The 26730-nt window shown below is 37.7% G+C and overlaps 1 protein-coding gene across 1 annotated transcript in view; it reads left to right on the forward strand.

Moving 5' to 3' along the window:
• Positions 1-26340, forward strand: part of LOC142350981 (uncharacterized) — a 35387-nt gene extending 9047 nt beyond the window's left edge. Inside the window, exons 7-9 of the mRNA XM_075403013.1 lie at positions 374-447; positions 25737-25818; positions 26085-26340. Of these exons, the coding sequence (XP_075259128.1) occupies positions 374-447; positions 25737-25818; positions 26085-26340 (412 nt within the window). The remainder of the gene's footprint in view (positions 1-373; positions 448-25736; positions 25819-26084) is intronic.
• The last annotated feature ends 390 nt before the right edge of the window (positions 26341-26730 follow it).

Below are 26730 nucleotides of genomic sequence, written 5' to 3' on the forward strand. Positions count from 1 at the left end.
CATTCAAAAATTTTGATAGGAAGTAGTCTGCATGTTTTGAAGACAGCTTGTTACAGAAAAACTATGCTGAATCTGAGGAAACTTGATCATGATTATAAGGACTGGATATCGAAAATGTTTTATAAATTATTTGTAGTCTATTTTTTGATGTATAAAACAAAATATATAGCAATGTTGGAGCAAAGTTTTTTGGATGCACTAATCTTATTTTTAGTATTCCGGTAAATGAATGGGAAACTGAGAAAAAAAATCCAAAAAATCAAAGTTGAAAAATGGTTATTCGAGTTTTCTGTTATATTTTTTTAAAAATGTGTTCTTTTTTGCCCTCAGTTTTGTCAAAATGCAGTTTTTGCCTACATGCCGACAATTTTAGACAATTCTCAGATGAAGAAGCCACCTACAAATGCAGATCTGCCAGTATAAGACTACAATTGGACACCACACCGAGTTAGTAACCAGACCAGGTATTCGATTAAAGATTTTCAATAAATTGGCTCGCGGAAATATTACTGGACCTCCAATGAATAACCTTTTTCACACTTCGGTTGAAATAATTGGCGCAGGCAACTTAATTGACGATAGACCAAATTACAGAACACCTCGATGGAACGCAAATTGATCTTGGCTAATTTCGGTTACATTGAGTTGCAGAACGTAGGCTACATCCTTTTTACCGTAAAATCCGCAAAAGTTCAAAAAGCCACAAGTTTGCAAATAATTTCCAAAGTATTAGAACTTGTCCCTAGAGTTCAAATATAACTACGGAGGATCATATTAAGAAAAGTAAAAGCGATACTGAGTATTTTCGTCAAAACTTATTTCTGTAAATTAATTTTAAGTTGTGATACTTTTCTATGTTTAAATTTATTTTTGTTCGCTTAAAATTAGCGTTTCTTCAGCTCACGAGCAACTCAAGACGGATTTGAGAAATTAAGTTACAAGTTTACAAATAAATTGGAGAGTAGGCTGCAAACCTTTTGTAGTCGCATTAATTAACACCTTGTTTATTTTACATTCAATCTGTCATAATAATTAGTGTCTCAAACAAAACAAGGTAAACGGATATAACCAGGTATAATCTCTTTCAAAATGCGCATAACTATATGTATAATGACTTTTTATCAAGTCAGGAAAACATATTTGCTTTTTTAATGATGATAGCAACAAGTGAGCTTTAGTTAGAAAAAGTTTTTTGATGATCGGTTCATATTCGGTTGACAACTGGCTAGAACGCTTGAAATTATTAAGTCGAAAAGCACCTTGTTTTATCGATATGGTGATATTTTTAACTCAAAATTATGCTAAACGAAATTTCTCTGAGCTTTCTACTTATATTAGAACAATTTCTGAGTCATTTTAAATACTCAAATCTGATGGGATAATATTCGTTCATTTACTCAGTGAAAAATTAAAACAACGTTTCGAGGACTTAACAAACCAATAGAGTAGATGTTAGCTGCATTGGAAATGAAGGCTACAAAGAATTCAAAAAAAGGTACAAATTGTATTCATTTTGTCTACCTATATTGTCAACTTTTACAGAAAACAGTTACTACCTTTTCTTCAAAGTTGTGCTTAAATTTAACCGAATTCAGTAAACTTCTGTAAGGTCACATGTTCCAACGTGGTCGAATAGGACATATTTATGCATTTGGTGAAATTTGACCGTAATGAGTAAATTTCGGTAATTTCCGTAATTTTGGAACCGTAATGAAGTTCAGTGATCTGGAAAAAAAAGAATAGTATCCCATATGGCTTGTCTCTCCATCTATTCAAGCCAAGTCACCGGTCTTTAAGTGTTGCTCGGCAGGAGCCGGGAACTTAGAACGTCAATTTAGAGCCTGGTCATACGTGACCAATTTTCGTTAGCGTAAGACTTTGGGTGGGCTTACTGCTTACGGTGATCGAACTCATCTAGACCGAGGACGGAAGGGAGACTACTTGCTCGATTACCGATGAGAAAATGGTTAGGTGTTAAAGGGCAGTGGTCAGACGGGATGGCGCTCACGGATGTTGACGATTCCCTGTACACAGGAATTAGCAACCATGGACGTGACGATTTCTGCATGGACAGCACGAGTAGTGAAGCAAGTGAAAAGGAATTTTCCCCGATTGTTGGTAGCCCGACGAACTGTGACGAAGAATGGGCAAGACAATTGGCCCCGTTGGATATTGTTTTGTAAGTCTTTATACAGGGAGGTCAGCTATAATGGGTTGGGTAGTGAAAGCTCGGACCATTCTGCACGTGACACAGTTAGATTTGATTGAATTCAGTAAAATTCGGAGCTTGAGGATGCCATAACTTTTCTGAATTTTAGCCCTCAGATAGTCATGCCCTTGATTGTGATTTTTCACGTGGGTATGCCGGAGAAACAGCTTTATAAATAGGTGGCGTGTGTCCAGGACGATAAGATGTTTTATATCAACATCAAATTTGACCAGTTTTTTTTATCCCGCCAGCCAATCGGATCAGACCATTTGATCCAAGAAGGTCTGATCAATGCGTCCTAGAAAAACTCATTTCTTCTTGGAAAATTTTCCTTTGGAATTAAAGGACTCTCCTTGAAGGAGATACTGAAGATGACGCTCGGCAACAAAAAAACTCAGTGGGATCCTTTATACCACAATTGGCAGAACTGTAGCATTCATGAAAAGGTGACACACGTAGAGCATATGTTGATATTCGTCGCAATTTTTGATAAGAACAGACTGCATGAAGGAAATTAGTTGAGGTTTTAGCTCCTCTGTTGACTTAGTTACGAATGCCGCCAAGGATTTGTTAGTTTCATCATATTATTTGATTGCAATCAATTCCTAGTTTGATAATAACTACTACTTCAGTGCATGGGTCGAACGGGAATTGTTCTGTTATCACTTGAGGTCACATGGTTCTATTTGTCTATGCTAATGTGTTCTATGATTTTGCAAACACCTTTTGCAATTAAGATTGGATGACTGTTTGAAGAGTGATGCCATACATGAGAGATGGAACAAGATAGTAACCCTGTTGACTTTAACCAAGAGAGATCGACAGACATCTTAATTCAATCGAGCTGCCACTGGCGCTGCCTGTAACTCCAGCTTCGTTACAGCCATCATCTTCATAGGTGCTACGCGAGCTTTACTCGGGACCTTTACCCACAAAATTTGAGACCAATCTGGATACGCTTGGAAGCAGTTACTCGAGCTCGGACAAACGCAAACGCTCTGAAAAGTTCATGTGAAATATCACCAAACATATGTGATTCAAGATGTTCGATGGTTCCCGGAGTTCTTCGGCATTGTAATTTATGCAGGCATGGGTAGTTCTGCAATACATTCGAGGACACTTTTTACAGTTCTTCGTCGCAGTGCGGCCCGCTGACACTCGAGATGTCCTATAGGAACAATCCAGCTCCAACGGTAACTGAAGCCACTAGACTAATGGAATCAAGTACCCTAAACACTTGGCTGAAGGCCAAGCGTTGTTTAAGAGTCTTAGTGACCGTATCGGAGGTACCACGACTCACATCAAGATCATCATTGTTTTGATCCCATTTCAGCCCTAGAAAGTGCGAATTTTATTCCATTTAGGACCTAATTACATTGGGTTTGGTAGATTGAGGTTACCATGAGTTTGGTGAACCAAATCAGAAAAACAGTTTAAATTTCGTAAGCTTAAACCCACACTAATGGAGAAGACGCACAATCTCCTTCGATCTAATGAAAACCCTCTCAAGGGACTCCAAACAACCCAAGTTATCTTCCATCTGAAATTTATCCAGGACGACGTTGGTTGATTCCGGGTACTGATTTGTATTTTTTCGGGCCGTACATTATAATTCATAGTTAACTTATGTGGGAAGTCTTTAGCCCCTCATGTATGTTACTAAAGCTTATTGGAACTAAGAGGATCAGACGTTGGTAAGTTTCTTGCATGGACTTAACGTGAATGATGTCGGAACCTACGTTTAAAAGTTTCATCACATCAGAACGTACAATGAAAGCTTAAAATCTTGATCTTCGTGAGGTGTGACAGTCAATTGAACCACTTTGTGTCAATGATATCTTCCCTATTCATAACATTGATCTTTTTTATTGCAATAACTTGCAAACCGCGTCCACTTAAGTGACAATGGGGCAACCAAACGTTACTCTCATTGGTGTTGAATAAAGCCGACGCCGTAGTATTAGTACGAGAAGAAGTAATCATTTCCTATTCTGTCAACTGAAGGAGGACTTTAGCGTCCATAACAGAAAAAAGTGGTCATCATGTTTGATTGCGGTTAACTGGTAGATGGGTTAGTACCAACAGCTTTTGACTTCGATTTTTTTTATGTTGTTTGTTAGGTGTTTAGCAGGAAAAACCTTTTCAGCTCCCAAGGGTAAGATGCTTCGGGAGCAGTTGCAGCAATTTTTCCTACATTTACGGCGACTTGCGCACTGAAAAACAAACAAGAGAAAAGAGCTTTGCATCTACTACAACCTTGGCTCTCTGGATCGGAGTCTTTTCCTTAAAGACCCGGCATTCCCTCAGCCGATGGCTGCAACTACATACAATATGCAGCTAGATAATGAAATGAGCAAAAAAAATCTCTTGCGTTTTCTGATGAGCTTTTTGATGCGTTCTTTGAGCAAATGCTTCTGATGCAACTTTGGTCCTTGTGACTGAGCTGTTGGTATCCTCAGTCCTTGCTTTAGTGGCGGTATTTCTCTTTTTTGAGCGCTTCGACTTTGTTTTAACCAGTCGTTTAAGTCCAGAAGAATAGTCCTTACCCAGTGCTTTTTGACGGCGAAGAGGAGTGACCATGACTTCCATATGTTGGTTGGTAGCTTCTTTAAGGCAGCGTTGACATCTTTAGGTCCGAATCATTTGGAAGTGGTTTCAAAACCCCGGCGAGACTTGAAATGGAACCGAAATAGTTAATTGTGTTACCGCTATTGTGCATTTTCAATTTGAAGAGCTTTTGAATTTTTCCAGATGGGCACTTAAAACCACCTATCGAGTGCAAAATTTCCGTGCTAAAGTTCTCATTTGATCTTTCTACATTGGCAGTAGGCGAACTTAGCGATAGCTGGTTTAGCTTAGCCAGTTACATATGTCTTAAGGTATCTTAATCTCAAATCATCAGTTAGGGACTAAGGGTCAATAGCACTTTTAAACTTGCCATGCCGTTTGCCCCACTGTAACGGACCCTTATCGCGACAAATTCCATTCGAATAGCGGGTCATTCCTCGAGCTACGTATTGCGTCAGCCGAAGCCTTAAAAAAATTTGCGTTTATTTTTCGAAGCTAGCGCGGGAGTTGAGGCATTAATTTCGTCCACCCCCAACACATAGGTGTTGGAGCAGTATGCCCGTAAACCAGAGGAATTTTTGGCGTAACAATATGTAGTGCCATTGCAGTTGCCTTATTGAAGGGATTAACGGGGATACTACCAGCTGCTGCGTGGTTACTATTATCATTTTCTGGGACAGGCGATTACCAAATGAAATGGCAGACGACGGGGTTAGCAGTGCTTTTTGGTAGTTCTGGTTAAAAGTTGTTGCAAACGGCTGTAATATTTGTCACATAATTGGCGTTTGGAGGGTTCTTCTGAGGAAAACGTCAAAATTTTACATCATGGATACAATGAAGGGGAACTTTTGATGCGGCGGGGCACTGTACCAGGCCGGCTCGAGAAGAATGGACAGTGTTTTGCTGTGGATTGTTGGAGACGCGTAGGTATTTTGTTTCGCTCGCTGGGAAGGTGTTGGAATCACGGGAGGCTGAGGAATAGCTAATTGGTGAGTCAGGGTTTTTAAGATAATTGGGTTACGGTTGTTTTCGGAGGGGCAGATGCATTCTTTGTGGGATGGTTATTTGGGAACTGTGTTCCGTTTGGAAACATAAAGAGACGTGGATTCTGGAGTTATAAAAAGAAGCTAAGAAGTTGCAACTGACCAGTTATAATTGAATTTCTCGATTTCAAGTGTACAGGTAGTTGATCCGTGATTTGATTGACTGTGGATTGGTAAAAATCCAGGTACAATAGTGTAGAGTTTCGATGGAGCCATAACAGGTGTCGGTGGTCAGGGAGTTCTCATGGGTGTCAGAAGAAGTTGATATGCAATATTTTTCACAGCAGTCTGAACATGGTTCCCCGGATTCTCAATACAATTACCTGATTGACTATTTGCCTGTACCACGCCGCTTTGGTCTTTTTCCGATTTGTGCATTTGAGTATGCAGGTATTCCCAATACAGTATCTAATGCTGAGCAGCAGAAACTACATGAAAAAGTTTTTTCTGTACACGATCATTTTTAAAACTGGGAGACAACTGGGCCGCCTGAATTTTGTTTGAACACTGGATTGAGGCTGTTCGAGAGAATCTTTGTTCGCAGAATCTCAAACCGGAGGGTTGGTCGTTACTGAGGCAGAACGCGACAAGTTCGTTTCGCTTTTGGCAGTCAATGAATTACCGGTTCGAAGCAAATTTTCCAATGATGTTCAAGTTTCTGACTTCTATCTGATTCCTTATCTTTATGTAAGTTTAGTTCATTTTGGTGATGACTAAATGAAAAACAATTATCCGTCAATTCAGCGTCCTTTATTTTGTCTGCGGCAATACGCTGGCGATGATCTTCATCCAATTCTTGAATTGCCATTTGCTTTTTTGTATTTGAAGCTCCTTTTCCACGTAATAATTTTATGTCTTTTTGCCGCGAGGCATGGCAGCTTGGTCTTGCGTTTTCAGTCTTTTCAAGTATCAGTTATTTTTGTCATGAGAATTCAATTTTTACTCTGGCTAGAAATGGTTGACAAAGTTAGGCGCAGACTTCACTTAAAATGACCCCGCCAATTAATGCCTTAGCATACGGTATCCTTGTCAGGTACTGAGTCATTAGTTTCTAGCTGCATGCAGAGGTTCATCACTCTTGTTCGTTACGTCATCGGAAGCCGAATAAGCCATTTTGCTGCACCAGCTTACTGAAAGCATCCTTCAATTTAGATACCAAGCGTTCAAAATTAATCCTCCTTTCTCGGCGTTCCGAGGCATCAGTGATGTTTTTCTGGTTTTCACGTAACTCGGGTTGAAGATTAGATCTTGCACTATAGAGAATCGTCATTTTCATATTTAATTTGGCTATGATCTTGAAATGGATAATTTCCCAACTTAAAGTAACTTCCAAACAATTAAACGGAGTGACGGTTATGCAGAGCCCAATTGATGACTTCTTGATCAGGCCAACGAAAGGGAGGAAAGTGGTTGCCAGGTTCGACTCGGCCATAGCAGGTACTCGACAAGAGTAAAAAACAAAAGGGGGTGTTCGAAGTGTTCGTAAGCAACACCAGACTATGATGGAGACAGGCGATTGGCGAAGGAGGGCCTCGCAAACGACGCAAGACAGAACAGAAGCACCGGGCGATTGACGCATGACGAAACGGAAAAAAAGGAGAGAAATAGGGAAAGGAATTACACGGAAAAGAAACGTTGGGCAAAAGACGCGTCACCAAGCCAAAAACGGAGTCGGTGGATGAAATTGTCTGGCGGACGACGAACGACGAGGCCGGAAAACGGGCAAACTAAACGGAAACGTCAAGCAAGTAAGCTCACTGAAGCGGGAAGACAGGAATTAACCGGTGTGAATTGAGCGAGCAACGAGCGCGGAGGCGGAGAAGAACTATTTTAGCAGATCACTGCAAGGAACTCAATAAAAATTTAGTCGTCATGCCAGAACAAACTTACGTCACAACATAGGAAGAAGAACGAAGCTACTGCAAGAAAAACTTGCACAAGTTATTCTGGGGCTTACCATTAACAAACTAATTTACGGTAACACAGTATTATACTGAAAAGATGAAAAGGTCAAGAAATTTAGGAGCCGCAACTCCTGAACAAAATTAAGTCACACCCTAGCAATACCCAAACCCAAACAAACAATCCGCATACTAACCGTCAAAAGCTAAATAAACTACAAAAGTGTATTTGTAAACAATTTTGCCGTAACCCCAACCCAAACTTAAGTCACAACCTAGAAGACAACATAACCCAAGCAACCAGTAATTGTACAAACACTAAACAGCGTAGAATAGCAGAATTAAAATACGACAACAGCAAAGCCACTAAACCTGTGAAGTTGAAAAATTTGAGAAAAAACCAGCCGTAACTCGTGAATCAACTAAGGCATAACCCAGAAAGTTGAATAACAGAAGCCATCAACCAGCATAATAGCATAACCAACACACTGCAAGGGAAAAATAACATACTTCATAACAAATTACAACGTAATACATAAAGCAAAAGGGTATAGGGAAAAATGGCAAACGAGGTTTTGGGATAGCGATGTTTTGGAAAAAAATGGAACTGAGGAATAGCGATGTTGAGGGACGATAAACACGCAGACGGTAACTTATCAAAACGAGTTGAGAGAAGAAAAGATGTAACAATGCAATTATTTTTTGTAGGCCAGCGGCTGTAAACTTTCACCAAATTTTTCTGTGTATTGAATTTCACCGAATCAACGAACATTCTGTCAATTACATCTGATGTTATTGCCGTCAAATTTTGTTCAAAATCGGCCTGTAATTGTCTAGAAATCTGGAAAATATTAAGCCGAAAACCACAATACTCTGTAGATATAATGGTATTTTTTTCTTAAAATTAGGTTAACAAACTTTTCCTGAGCAAGCTTTCTACGAGTATAAGTGCGATTTCTTTGCGTATTTAAATACCCGATTCTGATTGCTTAAAACTCGCTTATTTAATCAGCAACAATTACAACTTAAAATTTGGGGAAGTAAGTAACTCTTAAAGTAGACGTTAGATGCATTGTGAAAAAAGGCTACAAAAAAATTTAAATAACTACAAATTTTATCCACTTTTGTCTAGCTAAACTGTCCTTTTTTGCGAAAATTAGCTACTAATTACACTTCAAAGTTGTGCTATAATTAAAAAATCATTTCAGTAAACTTCTGTAAAGTCACATCTTCCAACATGGACAAACAGAATTTACTTACGCATTTGGTGAATTTTGACCGTCTGTTTAGGGCTGTCTATGCGCTTCATGTAACTCAAATCACAAAGTCAAATCAAAATTGAATGGCAGTCAAGAACCCTTTACTTTGTTCTCTCGATACTGAGGAGTTCTCAAAAATCCCTTTTCCTTTTGTTTCAATTTCGGGAGGCGAAAATGGAGTACTTTAAATGGGCATCGGCAAAAATAAATAATATGAAGTCTTCACAGTCTTCACAATAACGTACCCTGTGTGTTTGTGGTATTTGGGAAGCTTTGACATACCACAATTAGCGAACTAAACAATTTTGAATGGCTATTTAAAGCAATTCTCGACCAATAGAAAGAAGTACTTGCAGTTATCTATAGCAACAAAATTGGGCTGAAGTTCGTCTACGAAATTTATAAGCCTAATTTGTAAAGCAAATAGCTTGTTTTAAGCACATTAAGTAAATTTGCTAAGCGATTGAAAAGCTGATTGCGAAGTTCACGAACAGTCCATTTCTTTTCTCTTGACTTGTACAGCTTGGTTGATGAGTTCAAATTAGTTTCGCAATCATTTGGCGAGATAAAGGATACGGTTTATATGAGAATATACTCAATGTGCCAATATAGACAATTTAATGTCTTCAGTCACTTCCATCAATAATCCGATAAACTAGCCCTCGTTGCTACGGAGATGTTTTCTCATAGTTAACCCGATAAAATGATCATATGTTCGGCTGGGTTCTACTTCATTTCACCAAAGTGGTCGGTTTTCAAAGGACCATCTTGTGCAAATAAGAAACGCGGCATTTTTAGCTTTGATACCTCTGGCAATGTTATACTTGTTCACTCTTTTAATATAAAACTCACGAAAATGTATTTCCCCTTTGAGTAGTAAGGTGTCTTAGTAAGGGCACGCAACGGGGGGGGGGGGGGGAATTTGGGTGTTACTTTGTTCGCAACGGGGGACACGAAAATTTTTCCGAAGTTTTTGTAATTTTTTGGCGTTTTGGCGAGAATGCCGGGCAAGACGCCAAAAAATTACAAAAAAAAAATTGGAAAAATTTTCGTGTCCCTCCGTTGCGAGCACAGTAACACCCAAATGTCCCCCCCCCCCCCCGTTGCGTAATACAAATGTCCCCCCCCCCGTCCAGTAATACAAAATTTTGGCAGTTTTCATGAATTGACGCTTTTGATGAGAATATTATGTATTGGGAGGGTTGGTGGGAAGTAACAGTTATGAAATGTTTGTTGTCGTCAGCCCAGGTGAGCCTCATCATTAAAAAATTTTTAAAAAAATGTGAAAAAGTCTGAAAATTGAAAATTTTTGATGTGTTAAAATTTTGTGTAAAATATTTTGCTCCTGTTTCCAGGTCTCAAAGACAATCGGTTGTGAAAGCGAGTGTCTCCTCCACCCCCCCCCCCCCCCCCCCAGATTCAGCAGTTCGGGGAATTAATTAGAGAAAAATAAGGAAGATATATTAAATTAATTCATTTATAAAAAGTTTGATTTCTTTGAAAAGCAATTTGCTTTCTCAAAGTGGAGAGAAACCATTATACCTTCCATCTGGAGTTCAGATGACTGATGTTTGTTACTGCACAAGGAAGATGTGTGGTTCTAGCCTGTAGCTTTTTAGGCTTAAGCTCAGATTCCATACATCTTCCGGGAGGAGGCCCATAGTGAGAGGTAATTGAAGACAGTAGAACCCCTACCTTAAATAACCCCCACCCAGTCTCCAGCCTTACCACATCCGCAGACTTGGCAAAGAAAAACAAGAGACCAAGGCAGAGTTTTTTGTTCTGTTGAGCAAACGTTTTCAGTAGAGTGAGATTATTTTAGTATCGGACATCTTTTCTTACTCATAAATATAGTTCAATTTTTTCAGAAACAGAAACTGAATCCATTGAAAAACATTCATTTCAAAAAATGACTCCGTTCGAAGCTGTAGGTAGTTTAAAAAAGATTGGTAATTGGTGTATCAAACAAGATGATAGCTCTTCAAAAGAATTTTTGACAAATTAATTATTCCATGACAGGAATTTTTACTTAAAAACAGTTATCTTGAGCCAGTGGCAAAACACAGACAGCTCACTTCAGAATGTGTTCGAGTTCGAATGGAGAAGTTTTACTGCGTTGAAGTTTTTGACTAACGTTTGAATTAGTTCAGAGTCTTTGTGGAGCAGACGGAGTTTTTATTGGTCAGTAATGCTTGGAAAATACAGAAATTGTGCAGGGTAGGAGATAAAATTGTTACTACAAGTTCAAAACAATTTACACGGAACTAGGTGTTGAGAGGAAGTCTGTTCTATGTATCATTAAGAAACTTAATTCTAAAAATTTTCCTAGGCTTCATTTAACAGTTTATCAAAAACCACAAGGCCGGTGGCAATACTATGGTTATTTTCATTTTCATTGGAATGAAAATCAACGATTGCAACAGTTGCTCAGAGATGGTGTGTAGTGTTGTTTAACAAATCTGTTATAACAACAAATGACCGGGAAATTATTCATGAAACATATATATCATTACAGAACATTTATCCTGACAATTCTGTAAGACGCAACTATTTCTTAGCAGCTTGTTTCTTGTTCAACGAATCAAAAGATTTTGATTTTGACATTGCTATGAAACTTCGACCTTGTGCAGGTTCGATTGGAATAGATAATTCATCAATGGATAGATTTTTGAAAAATTCGAAAATATCGAGAATGCATGCTATGTTATCGATGTGATAATTCTTATGCATATTTTAGCCGCCTAAATGCTGTAAACTTGATTTCTTAGTAAAGTTCGAATCGAATAATCGAAAACAAGCTGAACAAAGATGCACGTGGCGAAACGAAAGAAATGATTGAATAAAGAAAATGAAACAAGGATCCCATTTTTGAAACAACAAAACCCAAGGAATTGAAGAAGAAAGACGACAACGACGACTCCCTCCGACCGCGACCAGAGGGGCTCGAACAAGTCGTAAATCGAGCTCTTCTCTTGAGTTTGGTACCTGCGAATTTGACATGGGACGTCCTTTCCACCATTGTTATCGAAACAGAGAGTCTTGTCAACGCGAGACCTTTAACACACGTTAGAAGTGACATCGAGGACGAGGACCCGTTGACACCCAACAATTTTTTGATCGGTAGTGCGTTTCCCAATGTCCCAGCGTGTGTTTTCAAAGAGATTCCAACAATCCAGACAAAGGCAAGGACACAATTGCGACAACGACTTGAAGCAATCTGGAAAAGACTTCTAAAAGAGTACATTCCAACCCTGGACACCAGAAAGAAGTAGACAAAGCCTGATGCCAAGTTGGAAGTAAATGACGTCGTTTGGGTTTTGGAGGATTGGACCCCAAGAGGAATATGACCCCTGGGACGATTGACAAGGACGTTCAAGGGCCCAAAAAAAAACAGCCAGGTCAGGTGAAGTCAAAACTGCTTTAGGCTTTATAACTCGTTCAGTTGCTAAACTTGCGCATGTTTTCCCAAAACCAACCCGGCAGGTAAGTTAGGCCCCGAGAATGTTAGTGATGTGATAATTCTTAAGTATTTTTTACCCTCCTAAAAGCTGTAAACTTGATTTTTTAGACAAGTTGGAATCATAATCATCTAAAACAAGCTAAACAAAGGTGCACGTGGCGAAACAGAAGAAGTGATTGAACAAAGAAAATGAAACAAGGATACTTTTTTTGAAACAACAAAACCCGAGGAATTGAAGAGAAAAGACGACAAAGGCAATTCCCCTCCCCCGACCGGGACCAGACGGCCATTGTCAAGCTATTCTCTAAATGATGCAGCCGGATACATTCAAGAGTACTACAAACAAGCACCGGGTTATGGTTACATGTTACCATGTGACATTAACAGTTGTTTTGCAGGGCATTTTACAGGAAATGGTTTTTGTTGGTATACAAAACTGTTCAAACCTATCATTTTTTATTTGTTAGAATGTTGAGAAAGCAATCAGTTGTTATTGGTTGTGAAAGTTTTCGTTATTTAAAGCAAAATATAATTGTGAAGGAATTGACGATTTGTACAGAAGAGTATATAGATTGCATTCTTTTTCTTCCTCTCAGCCCATTCAATTCATTTCAATTCATTGCCTCCAGCTGAGCCGCGAGCTTTAAATTGGGTCACCAAGTATCTTCATAGTTTACATTGGGAACATTGTGTCTACCCGCATAATTATCTCACACAAATTTTACTAAGCGTGAAAGTGAGAAACCCGAAAGTTGTATACTATGCCAAGGGAAAAGAAAAGTCAGAGTTCCTAGCAAACCTGCTCGACTGTAAAGTCTTTAACTTGGATCTGATTGCGTTTCCAAAATTTGATGCCAGATGAAACAACTCAAAGATTGTAAACAATTGTGAAAGCCATTACCCTAACAGGATAGCTGGCAGGCTCTTGGATCATTGTGCTCGCCAAAACGTTAATTTCTTCTTTAATTGGTTGAAAGAAAAAGCTAACATTGAAAAACCAGAGCAGTTTCAACTTTTGGAAATAACATCAGATTACGAGTCAAAATCCATCGAAGTTGGAAACACTGATATCCCCAGATTCAGCTATCTCAACTTCAATAACAAAATCGGGGCAATTTCTGACTTCAGTGATTAAAAACGAGAAAGTCAGTTTCAAAAACCAGACTTTGCAGCAGAAGCAGTAAATCGTATTACCTCGAGAAGAGTTAGTACACTTTGAAAAAGTTCTGCCCATACTTGATGAATTCATATTCTTCCATCACACTAAAAAAAGTCATCATGGAGCACAGCCAACAACTTGAAACAGACAGCAGCAGCTGCAGGATGACTATCAGTGCTACCTACAAAATAATCAACAACAACCAATTCAACAACAACAGCAGCGCTATCAACAAAAGCAGCAGCAACAATTGCAAACAGAACGCTCGTCTAAAGAAACTCAATCCTCCAAAGTTAACCCTGGTTCCAGAAGAACCAATTTAAAAAATCATGGAACCATGTAGCTCCACCTTGCCATTAGCTCTAATCTCATTTCTTTCAACGGAAGAAATTCAAAGCATTACGAAAAAACAAACTGCTTTCCTGCATGTTTCGTCTGTCGTCTAGTGGAAACAGAAGAAGACTTGAGAACTGGTTTTGTTCGTTATCAAGTATTTTATGAAGAAATGAAAACAATTGTAAAATAAAATAAACTTTTATAATAAATGAAATGGATCAAGACTATGCAATTGATGAAATTGACTCTTCACATATTGTTAAATATTTTGCATACGACAGTAATGAGAGTGAAAGAATTGCGTGGAAATTCTCTGATAATATTAACCTGCCCCGGTCAGAGGTTGCGTTCTTTGTTCAAGTGTTTGTATTCTTCTCGCCGACGACATTTTGTATAATCAAACTCGCTTTTTCTTCTTCGACCTGTGAAGAAACATCAGTATGACTATCTATTCTGTCAAGTCTAGTCGGTTATATTTTACCCAACCCCAGACTATGAACAAATTTATTTCAACAAGAGACAGGTTTTTCATGGCTGTTGTGGGACCCTCTGGCTCTGGAAAAACGCAATTGATCTTTAATATATTACATAAAAAAGTAGATAGATACCTTTTATGTAAAACACAATTTGTTCCAGCAAAGTAGATGGTTGTGAACATTTGACCTGAATACCAAGTCCCCTTTTGTTCAAGTCCCTCGTAATGTTCAACGAGTTGATCACTTAGCAAGACAATTGAATCTTGCAAATTTTTTTTCGTCTTTGTTATCAGTTGTCCGCAAAAGAAGCTTTTAGTCACTTTTTAACAGATCTGCATCCCAAAATATCAGAAAAGTTAAGATTTTGTACCAATATTACCGGCCCAGGACCCTCAATATTTTACCTACCAGCTCCACAACCCGATGAAATACCCTTAAGCAATGAAGGTGACAAAAGTTTACATGCTAAAACGTTTGAGTCACTTATCAGGGGCACAGCTGAGGAAAGCATTGAGATCGAAAATTAACAATAGAATATTAGTTTTAATAACCGAATGTTCATATGATATAGTTAAGGGTGTAGTACCTGTTAGGATTTTAAAAAATCAAAAGGTATGAAACAATTTCAAAAGTTGTCCTACGGAAGTCCACTACAGTAGAAAGGAGGAGGGCACTATTTCTTTCCAAGCAGTGTTTCAAATTAGTGCAACGTGTTACAATTACCTCGAAAGATAGAAAATGTCAATAAACAGTACAGCAGAAGAGTTTTTTCTGATTCCAAACAAAGGTACCCGAGAATGCAACAAAACATGAGTCGTATGTTGGGAGAATTTTGAACGACCCAGTTTTTAGACACAAGAGCCATCTTTTTTCATTTTCGAAGCCTTTACAAACAGGAAATCAGAGTTCGAACACAACTAACCTTGACTTAGAAACTGAGCAGTCAGCAGAAGAATCTATTGAACCTACGCCAGATGGAAAGCAGAGCTCAGGACAGTACAAAAAAGTAATTTTTGGTCTATCATTTTCAAAAGTCATAAACTAAATAAGGTTCGAAATATACTTGAAATTGTTAAACTTTTGACTAAATTAAATTGATGAAATCAGCGGCAAATTTGTTTTGACTTCGCTTGGCGACACAGGCGTGAAGGCAACAACATTTCTGAGCAATATTCATCAACCAACAAAGAGAACAGATTAACGCTTGACTCCCTATGAGTACAATTCGAATGCTATTGACATTGAAGAGGAGATGCCTATTAATAAATACGCAAAAATTTTAGTCAGGCAAAAACTTGAACGAACTAAATTGATGTCAGAAAACGAATGTCCTTCAACAACCACAAAAAGTAAAAAAATACAAGATCACTTGAAAATGAGTCCAAATTTAAGACGCAGGACGACGCAGAGGAAGATGATAAATTCAACGACGCCAAAGATAACCTCTTCAACTTACCAACCATCAGAGGAATCAAGCAATGGTTTACGTTCAAAAAAATGTTAAAAGTTGTACCGTCTAACGAAAGGTTGAAAGGGTCCAGCAGCCTACGGCAGTGCAAAAGGTTTTCAAAAGACATCAAAACTACCAGAAAATACAGCTGAAAAATTCTTACACACACAAAACGCGTATACCAAATAAAAAACTTACTGTAAAGAGTTTCCTCGACTTAAGGTCAAAGTATTTGATCTGAATGGGATCTGGTCTCTGGATCTGGCCCACGTTGACAAACTTGCAAAGGACAACGGAGATGTAAATTACTTACTGGTTGCCGTCGATTGCTTATCTCGATATTTACGTGTACAGCCAAGGGAGTCAAAGTATGATACAACATGTGAGGAAGCATACAAAAAAAGTAAAACTGAAGCAACCAAAGAAGGTCTGGGTTGATCAAGGAACAGAATTCAAAGGCTCGTTCAAAAATCTATGTGAGAAAAAGGAATAGAACTCTACACAGCGAAAAAATTTTGCAGAGCAAAATATCCGATAATTGAGAAAGATAACCTATTAATACCTCGAGGACACATGGACATGCTCTTATATAACAAAGCTACAAGATTTTGTGAACACTATTAATGGTCGTATTAACAGGGTGACCAAAACGGGTCCTAACAAGGTAACGAAAAGAGATGTGTCGTAATTACGCTCTCTCACAACAGATGCAGCATCATACATGAAAAAGCAACCTAAATATAGTGTTAGAGATTTTGTGACGATTTCGAAATCAGATACGTTCCGAAAAGGTTATAAGCAAACATTTACAGACGAGTTGTATCAAATTGAGACATTCCAACGAAAAAACCCAACAAATTACAGTTTATTAGACAAATCGCTGAAACAATTCTCAAGAAAATTTTTAAAGCTGAGTTGAATAAGGATATCGAGAAGAATTAATACGAAATCGAGACAAAAATCTAGCTATCATACGAAACTGACAATGAGTCAAGGAAATTTTTGAGAAGGTGAGTTCACAGTTCACATTGTTTCGTCTGCTTCTACGAGTGTTTTCGCAGACAACACGCTTGCAGACTTTAAAAATTCGTTTAGTGAAGAAATCATTATTGATGGTGACTGCCGCGTAGCACTGAGTGAAGTAGTTTTCCTGCATATATTTATAATGTTGTTGACACAGAGGTAAAAGTGTATAGAAAAAAGAGAAACCAGAAACCCGGTCAAACAGTGAATTTACTGATAGTGAACCTTATATTGGTGAAAAAGCAAGTGATTTGAAAGGGCCTACGAAATTGTTGAAGAAATGATTCAACAGCTCAATAATCAGTTTAAGCTGGATTTGAAAGCAAAAGTTAACAAAGTAACTGGTCATGTCAACATAACAATCAGAAACAAAAAAAAGAAGGACTAACTTTCCCCACGCTGCAAATTCCCAGTCTGCTCAGTTTTAAAGGATCTCAAGGTGGAGGGTTAGGTTTCCACATTGGCTTCAGGTCAAAGCCTCATCTGTCGTTGACAAGTATTCTAATTGAACACGACTCTGATGATCCTTTCGACTTCTTAGCTGGAATTGAACTCATGTTTATTTACCTCAATATCATCGATTACCAACACGTGGGACACTCAAAGGCTCCTTTGTTGAGGATCATTGACCCAAAAAGACGATTGAAAAACGGTAACATTGGCAGTGTTGAGCTCAGTCGCAGAATAGTATTCAGCAATTTGGATTACAAAAAGCTGTTGAAAAAAAATGTTCAGCGTTTTGCAGTTCAACTCTGCAATAAAACGGGTAACTTAGCCCCGTTTGCAGGATCAGAAAAATTATTCCGACCTTATGCTTTAAAAAATTCTACCCAAAGTTTTTGTATGGAGGCATACTACTTTTAACCGCAGGTAGCACAATTTCACTGGCAATAGGCAGGGCTGTTTTCCCAATTCCAGCATTAAGAGCACCGAAACCACTTCCTCGTTGTCCATAATGTCCCGAAAAATAATTCGATACTGCTTGTTGCGCGTAGTATGCCTCCTTACAAAAACTAGGGATAGAATTTTTTGAAGCGGAAGTTCAGAATAACTTTTTCGATCCCTGCAAACGGGACTTAGTTACCCGTTTCATTGCGGAGTTGAACTACAAAACACTGAACATTTTTTGTGAACAGCTTTTTGTAATCCAAATTGCTGAATACTATTCTGTGACTGAGCTCAACACTGCCAATGTTACCGTTTTTCAATCGTCTTTTTGAGTCAATGATCCTCAACAAAGGAGCCTTTGTGTGTCCCACGTGTTGGTAATGGATGATATTGAGGTAAATAAACATGAGTTCAATTCCAGCCGAGAAGTCGAAAAGATCATCAGAGTCGTGTTCATTTAGATTATTTGTCAACTGCAGATGAGGCTTTGACCTGAAGCCAATGGGGAAACCTAACCCTCCACCTTTAGATCCTTTAAAACCGAGCAGACGGGGAATTTGTGGCGTGGGGAAAGTTATTACTTCTTCTCTGTTTTTGAATGTTATGTTAACATGACTAGTTACTTTGTTAAAGTTTGCTTTCTTTTCCAGCTTCAACTGATCATTGAGTTGTTGAATCAATTCTTCAACGTTTTCGTAAGCCCTTTTTTAAAACACTTGCTCTTTCACCTATGTAAGGTTTACTAAAAGTAAAGTCACTGTTTGTTCGGTTTTCTGGTTTCTCTTTTTTTCTTTACACTCTTACCTCTGTGTCAACAACATTATATATATATATATAAATATATATATATATATATATATATATGCAGGAAAAATTACTTCACTCAGTGCTACGATGCAGTCACCATCAATAATGATTTCTTCACTAAAGGAATTTTTAAAGTTTGCAAGCTTGTTGTCTGCGAAAACACTCGTAGAAGCAGACGAAACAATGTGAACTGTGAACTCACCTTCTCAAAAATTTCATTGACTCATTGTCAGTTTCGTATGAAAGCTAGATTTTTGTCTCGTTTTCGTATTAATTCTTCTCGATATCCTTATTCAACTCAGCTTTTGTAAATTTTTTTGAGAATTGTTTCAGCGATCTGGTCTAGTAAATTGTATATTGGTGGGTTTTTTCATTGGAATGTCTGTATTTCAAACAACTCGTCTGTAAATGTTTGCTTATAACTTTTTCGGATCGTATCTGCTTTCGAAATTGTCACAAAATCTCCAACACTATATTTAGGTTGTTTTTTCATGCTCAATGCCGCATCTGTTGTGAGAGAGCGTAATTACGACACATCTCTCTTCGTTACCTTGTTAGGACCCATTTAGGTCACCCTGTTATTACGACCATAAATAGTGTTCACAAAATCTTGTAGCTTTGTTATTTAAGAGTATGTCCATTTGTCCTCGAGGTATCTATAGATTATCTTTTTCAATTGTCCGAAATTTTGCTCTGCAAAATTATTTCGTTGTATAGAGTTCTATTCCTTTTTCTCACATAGATTTTTGAACGAGCCTTTGAATTTTGTTCCTTGATCAAGCCAGACCTTCTTTGGTTGCTTCACTTTTATCATTTTTTTAATGCATTCTCACAGGTTGAAGGGTTGTTGCATACTCTGACTTCATTGACTGTAGAAGTAATTATCGAGATAAGCAATCGACTGCAACCAGTAAGTAGTTTATATCACCGTTGTACTTTGGAAGTTTGTCAACGTGGGCCAGATCCAGAGACCAGATCTCATTCAGATCAAGTACTTTGACCTTTAATCGAGGAAATTTTTTAAGGTAAGTTTTGTATTTGGTATACGCGTTTTGTGTGTTTTTGTGTGTAAGAAATTTTCAACTGTCTTTTCAGGGAGTTTTGATGCCTTTTGAAGACTTTTTACACTGCCAAAGGTGCTGGAACCTTTCTGTATATCTTGTTTCAACTTTTCGTCAGACGCTACAACTCTTGAGGTTTTATTCGAACGTAAACCATTGCTTGATTCCTCTCGTGATTGGTGAGTTGAAGAGGTTATCTTTGACGTCGTTGAATTCATTATCTTCTTCTTCGTCGTCCTGAGTCTTATATTTGGACTCATTTCCAAGTGATCTTCTATTTTTTTTCTTTTCTTGTGGATGTTGAAGGACGTTTGTTTCCTGACCTCAATTGAGTTCTTTCAAGTTTTTGCCTGACTACAGCTTTTGCGTATTTATCAATTGCCATCTTCTCTTCAATGTCAATAGCATTCTCATAGGGGAACCATTTTTTATCTATTCTCTTTGTTGTTTGTTGAATGTTGTTCAAATATGTTGTTGCCATTAAGCCTGAGCCGCCAGGCGATGTCAAAACAAAGTTGCCGCTGTTTTCGTCAATTGTAATTTCATCAGAATTTTTGACAATTTCGAGTATATTTCGAACCCTATCTAGTTTATGACCTTCGAGAACTGATAGGCCAAAAATTACTTATTCGTACTGTTCCAAGCTCTGCTTTTCATCTGGCGTAGTTTCAATAGATTCTTCAGCTGACTGCTCAGATTCACTTTCTAAGTCAAGGTTAGCTGTGGCCAAACTCTGCTTTTGTATTTGTATACGCTTTAAAATTGACAGCTGATGGTTCTTGTGTCTAACATTTGGGTCGTTCAAAATTCTCCCAACATACGATTCGTATTTTGTTGGATTCTCAGGTACTATTTTTGGAATCATAAAAAACTCTTCTGCTGTACTGTTTATTGACATTTTCTATCTTTCAAGGTAATTGTAACACAAGAATATAACTTGTTGCATTAATTTGAAACACTGCTTGGAATGAAATAGTGCCCTCCTCCTTTCTACTGAAGTGGACTTCCGTAGGACAGTTTTTGAAATTGTTTTATATCTTTTAATTTTTAAAATCCTAACAGCTACTACAATCTTAGCTATACTATATAAACATTCAGTTATTAAAAATAACACATTATTGTTGGGTTTCGATCTCAATGTTTTCCTCAGCTGTGCCCTTGATAACTGATTCAAACGTTTTAGCATATAGACTTTTGTCTCGTTCATTGCTCAAGGGTATTTCATCGGGTTTGGGAGCTGGTAGGTAAAAAAAATGAGGGTCTGGGCCGGTAATATTGGAACAAAATCTTAAACTTTCTGATGTTTTGGAATTCAGATCTATTAAAAAAAAGACCGAAAGCTTCTTTTATAGACAACTGATTACAATGACGAAGAAATTTTGCAAGATTCAATTGTCTTTCTAAGTAATCAACTTTTTGAACATCAGAAGGAGACATGAACCAAAGTGGTATTCAGGTCAATTGTTCACAACCATCTAATTTGCTGGAACAAATTGTGTTTTACATAAATGGTATCTATGTTTTTATGTCTACCATCAGTTGCCAGCTTTACAAACGTTTTGTCGCTGTAAATTTTCTCGCATGAGTCAGCAAAGATAAGCAGACAATCTTCTAAGTCGAAGAGAAAGTCAAAATCTCGAAATTGTAGCAATTGAATGGACAGTTTTTTCTTATTGCAAAACAAAATTTTTGAAAGGTGTGGCTGAAAAGTTACCCGAAGTAACATATTGAATATCAATTGCGTTTTTCCAGAGCCAGAGGGTCCCACAACAGACATGAAAACCCTGTCTTTTCTTGAAATAACTTTGTTCATAGTCTCGGGTAGTGTAGAATGTAACCGACTAGACTTGAAAGAATAGATATCCATACTGATGTCTCTTCACAGATTGAAGAAAAGACAGCGAGTTTGATTATACAAAGTGTCATCGGGGAAAAGATTACAAACATTTGAACAAAGAACGCAACCTCTGACCGTGGCAGGTTAATATTATTACAGAACTTCCACGCAATTCTTTTGCTCTCATTTCTGTTGTATACAAAATCTTTAACAACATGTGAAGAGTCAATTTCATCAATTGCATTGTCTTGGCCCATTTCAAGTATTATAAAAGTTTATAATATCTTACAAATGTTTACTTTTCTTCATAGAATATTTGATAACGAACGAAACCAGTTCTCAAGTCTTCTTCAGTTTCCACTAGACGACAGACGAAACATGCAGGAAAGCAGTTTGTTTTTTCGTAATGCTTTAAATTTCTTCCGTTGAAAGCAATGAGATTAGAGCTGATGGCAAGGAGGAGCTACATGATTCCATGATTTGTCCAATTGGTTGTTTTGGACTCAGGTTCTGAGACGAGCGTTCTGGTTGTTGCTGTTGTTGTTGCTGCTGTTGTTGCTGTTGCTGTTGTTGCTGCTGCTGTTGTTGATGGTGAAGCTGTTGCTGTTGAATTGGTTGTTGTTGATGGAGCTGCTGTTGTTGATGAATTGGTTGTTGTTGATTATTTTGTTGGTAGCACTGATAATCGTACTGCAGCTGCTGCTGTCTGTTACAAGTTGTTGGCTCTGCTCCATGATGACTTCCTTTAGTCTGATGGAAGAATTTGGATTGATCATGTATGGGCAGAAATGTTGCAAAATGTTCCATCTCTTCTTGAGATAATACGATTTCTTGCTTGTGCTGCAATGTCTGGTTTTTGAAACTGACTTTCTCGTATTTAGTCACTGAAGTCAGAACTTGACCAGATGTTGTTATTCAAATTGAGATAGCTAAAGTTGGGGATATCAGTGTTTACAACTTCGATGGATTTTAACACGTAATCTGATATTGTTTCCAACAGTTGAAGATGTTCTGGTTGTTTATTGTTAGGTTGTTCTTTCAACCAATTAAAGAAGAAATTAACTTTTCGGTGAGCACAATGATTCAAGAGTTTGCCAGCTATCCTGCTAGGGTAATGTTTTTCACAATTGTTTACAATCTTTGAGTTGTTGCCTCTGGCTTCAAATTTTGGACAACCAATCTGAATCAAGTTAAAGATTTTACAGTCCAGCAGGTTACTGAAAGCAATCTATATACTGTTCTGTACAAATTGCCAATTCTTTCACAATAATAATTTGTTTTAAATAACGAAAAGTTTCACAAACAATAACAACTGTTCGCTCTCTCAACATTCTAGCATATAAAAAGTGCTAGGTTTGAATATATTTGTTTACCAACAAAAAGCAATTTCTGTATTATGCCCTGCAAAAGGGCTGTTAAGGTCAGATGGTAACATTTTAGCATAACCCGGTCCTTGTTTGTAGTTCTCTTGAATGTATCCGGCTGCATCATGTAGAATAGCATGCAGTCTCAATATTTTCGAATCTTTTAAACGATCCATTGATGAATTATCTGTTCGAATCAGACCTCCATAAGGTCGAAGTTTCATAGCGATGTCATAATCAAAATCTGTTGATTCATTGAACAAGGAACATGCTGCTAAAAATAGTAGCGTCTTACAGAGTCAAGATAAATGTTCTGTTAAGACAACTATGTTTCATGAATGATTTCCAGGTCATTTGTTAAAACAGGTTTGTTAAACAACATTGCACACCGTGTCTGAGCAGCTGTTGCAATCGTGGATTTTCATTCCAAAAAAGTAAAAATAACCATAGTATTGCCACCGGTCGCGTGCTTTTTGTTAAATTGTTAAACGAACTCTGAAAAATTTTGGAAGTAAATTTAATGTTGATACTTAGAACAGTCTTCCTCTAAACACCTAGTTCCGTGCAATTTCTTTACAACTCGTAGTAACAATTGTATCTCTTACTCTCCACAATTTCTGTATTTTCCAAGCAAAACTCACCAATAAAAACTCCGTCTGCTCCAGAAACACTCTGAACTAATTCAAATGTTGGTCAAAAAGTTCAACGCAGTAAAACTTCTCCATTCGAACTCGAAAACATTCTGAAGTGAGTATGCTGTCTGTGTTTTTCCTTGGGCTCAGGAGAACTGTTTTTAAGTAAAAATTCCTGCCATGGAATAATTTAATTCTCAAAAATTGTTTTGAAGAGCTATCATCTTGTTTGATACACCAATTACCAACCTTTTTTAAATTACCTACAGCTTCAGTCGGAGCCATTGATTGAAATAAATGTTTTTCAATGGATTCAGTTTCTGTTTCAGAAAAAAATTGAATTTTATTTATGAGTAAGAAAAGATGTCCGATACTAAAATGTTCTCACTCTACTGAAAGCGTTTGGTCAACAGAACAAAAAATTCACCCTTGGTCTCTTGTTATTCTTTACTAAGTCTGCGGATTTGGTAAGGCTGGAGACTGGGTGGGGGTAGTATAAGATATGGGTTCTACTGTCTTCAATTACCCCTCACTCTGGGCCTCCTCCCGGAAGATGTATGGAATCTGAGCTTAAGCCTAAAAAGCTACAGGCTAGAACCACACATCTTCCTTGTGCAGTAACAAACATCAGTCATCTGAACTCCAGTTGGAAGGTGTAATTGTTTCTCTCCACTTTGAAAAAGCAAATTGCTTTTCAAAGAAATCCAACTTTTTATAAATGAATTAATTTAATATATCTTCCATATGTTTCTCCAATTAATTCCCTGAACCGCTGAACCTGGGGGGGGGGGGGGGGGGAGGAGGCACTCGCGTTCACAAACGATTGTCTCTGAGACCTGGAAAAAGGCGCAAAAAACATTACACAAGATTTTAACACTTCAAAAATTTTCAAGTTTTTGGATTTTTTTTCAATTTTTTAAAAAATTTTTTTAATGATGAGGCTCACCTGGGCTGACGACAACAAATATTTCATAACTGCTACTTCCCAACAACGTTCCCAATACAAAACATTCCCATCAAAAACGTCAAGAATTCATGAAAACTGCCAAAATTGTGTATTACTGGACACGCAACGGGGGGTGACATTTGGGTTTTACACCCAACACGCCAAAAAATTACAAAAAATTCGGAAAATTTTTTGTCCCTCCCCCCCCCGTTGCGAACACATTAACACCCAAATGTCCCCTCCCCCGTTGCGTGTGCAGTAAGACACCTTACTACTCCTTTGTTTTGGGAAGAAAGGTCAAACGCAAAGACAGCAGATATCATGCGGATTTCAAGATGCATTAAGACAACATCCAATACATTCACTTCTCAATTACCTCTAATTGCCCTATTAGGGAATAGTTGAAATAACTGTTGCGCTATTGCTTATAAATCGGTTTCTTTTTATAATTGCTTCATTTTTTCTCTTGGCAGTTATGAGCTAGTAATTTACAGATTGCAATCAGGGCGAATTGACTGAGATGTGAATGTGTTTTTTTCACCCCTCTGTCTTTTCACCCTTATTTCCATTAATGGATCTCATTAAAATTGGCAGACTTATTTATCTTCAATTACACAACTTTTAGAATGGGGATGAAACAATCTAGGTGTAAAATCATTTATAAATATAAATAAATATTTAAATAGTTTGAAACTGGAGTTATACCAGAGAGATTAAAGAATATGTTTAAAAGACCCGACACCGATTGATTATTAGAGGTAAATGCTAAGTCTCACGTGGTGCTAAGCCATGGCCTTGGACCTTCAGGCAGTCAAATGCTCGCGCTGAATATTATGCTTAAAAATGTTCTTTTTTCCACATTCAAAGGAAAATTTGGGTTTGTTTTGGGAATTTTGTCATATTGGGTATACTGGCATTGGTTGTGCTGTCAAAAAAAAAAAATACATGGTTGCAGTTTTTTTGGTAGTTTTTTGTGCTGAGTAGGAATAACGTATCAATCAGTTTTCTTTAAAAATTAATCTACTTTAATTTTTCCTAAAAACTGCGTCGATTGTGATTTCTTCTCTAAAAAATCTCCATTATCATTTTTTTCTGTAAATTGATCAAACTTGCTGCAAAAAAGTTGTCAATAGGTCAGTTTCTGCGAACTGTATCTCAACTTTGAGGAACACTGACTGAGATGCAAGAAAGAAAAAAGAGGGGGGAAATCGAACAAATTTTTTGCTGAAATTTAGATGCAGGGAACAGGATGCTGGATACCAGCAATTTTGTGAAGACCTTGTTATTTACGTTTAATAGTTTTGTTGTTTTGTTTAGAAAATGAACGACGCTGTTTGGTGTTGAACTGTGCCAAACAGTTTTGCCTGTCGAGAGCTTTTGTGAGAGAGCCAAGAATACAGTAAGTTCTTTTTTGTTTCAAAAATTTACTAGCAAAATACAAAGAAAACCCTGAGTGTGAAAAAAGGTATTTTGTGAACCAGTATATTAAAAAAAATCTTGCGCAAGTTTACTTATTGGGTATACACACAAACATGCCTCTTTGATTTTTTTTTCGAATAAATTCAATTTGTTTGAGTTGCTAAGCAGAGGTGAGAGTAGCACGTTTTCTAATGCTCTTGCTTTCGCTTTGACCATGTAAAAATCTGATGTTGACGGTGTTAACAGGGCTGCCCCTTACATAGAGCCGACATCTCTCAGATATTATGTTCAAATTACTAACGAAGTCTACATACCCGGGTATCAGCTTTTATACAATGAGACCAATCCGAGTCAGTATTACGGATCGATTGGCGGTCAGCTCATATATGCCAAAGCACAGCTGTATGACAAGATTAACGAGGACGTTTCCAGACCCGTAGCGGCGAACGAACAGGAACTAAGACTCCAAGGAAACGAGAGCTCTTGGTGGTGGAAAAACTAATTACTAATTTCTCCCAGCAAGCCATTTGTCAAAAATGATAGCTCAACTTGCACTAGTATTCTGCTCGAAAATTTGGTCCAAAAACGATAGAAATAATGATCGTTGTCAACTGATTGAATACATTTTGTTTCCGACAATTCTTTCAGGAATGGAGCTTTTTAGAGTTCATTTCGAACAGTTTTGAAGAAAAGTTAAGCCAATTTGGCGGCAGTTGTCTATTTTGTGAAATGACCCCCGGTTTCAATTGAAAAATACAAGCTACCACTGATCAGACCATTTGAGCCGCACGCATGATATATTGTGACCCAGATTACATAGTCTGGAAAAGTCTGAACATAAGACGCACGAAAGTCTGATCATCGACCAAAGTATGAAAATAGTTCAATAACA

The sequence above is a fragment of the Convolutriloba macropyga genome, chromosome 12 (assembly GCF_964194025.1).
Source record: "Convolutriloba macropyga chromosome 12, txConMacr16.3, whole genome shotgun sequence".
Taxonomy (NCBI): Eukaryota; Metazoa; Xenacoelomorpha; order Acoela; family Convolutidae; genus Convolutriloba; species Convolutriloba macropyga.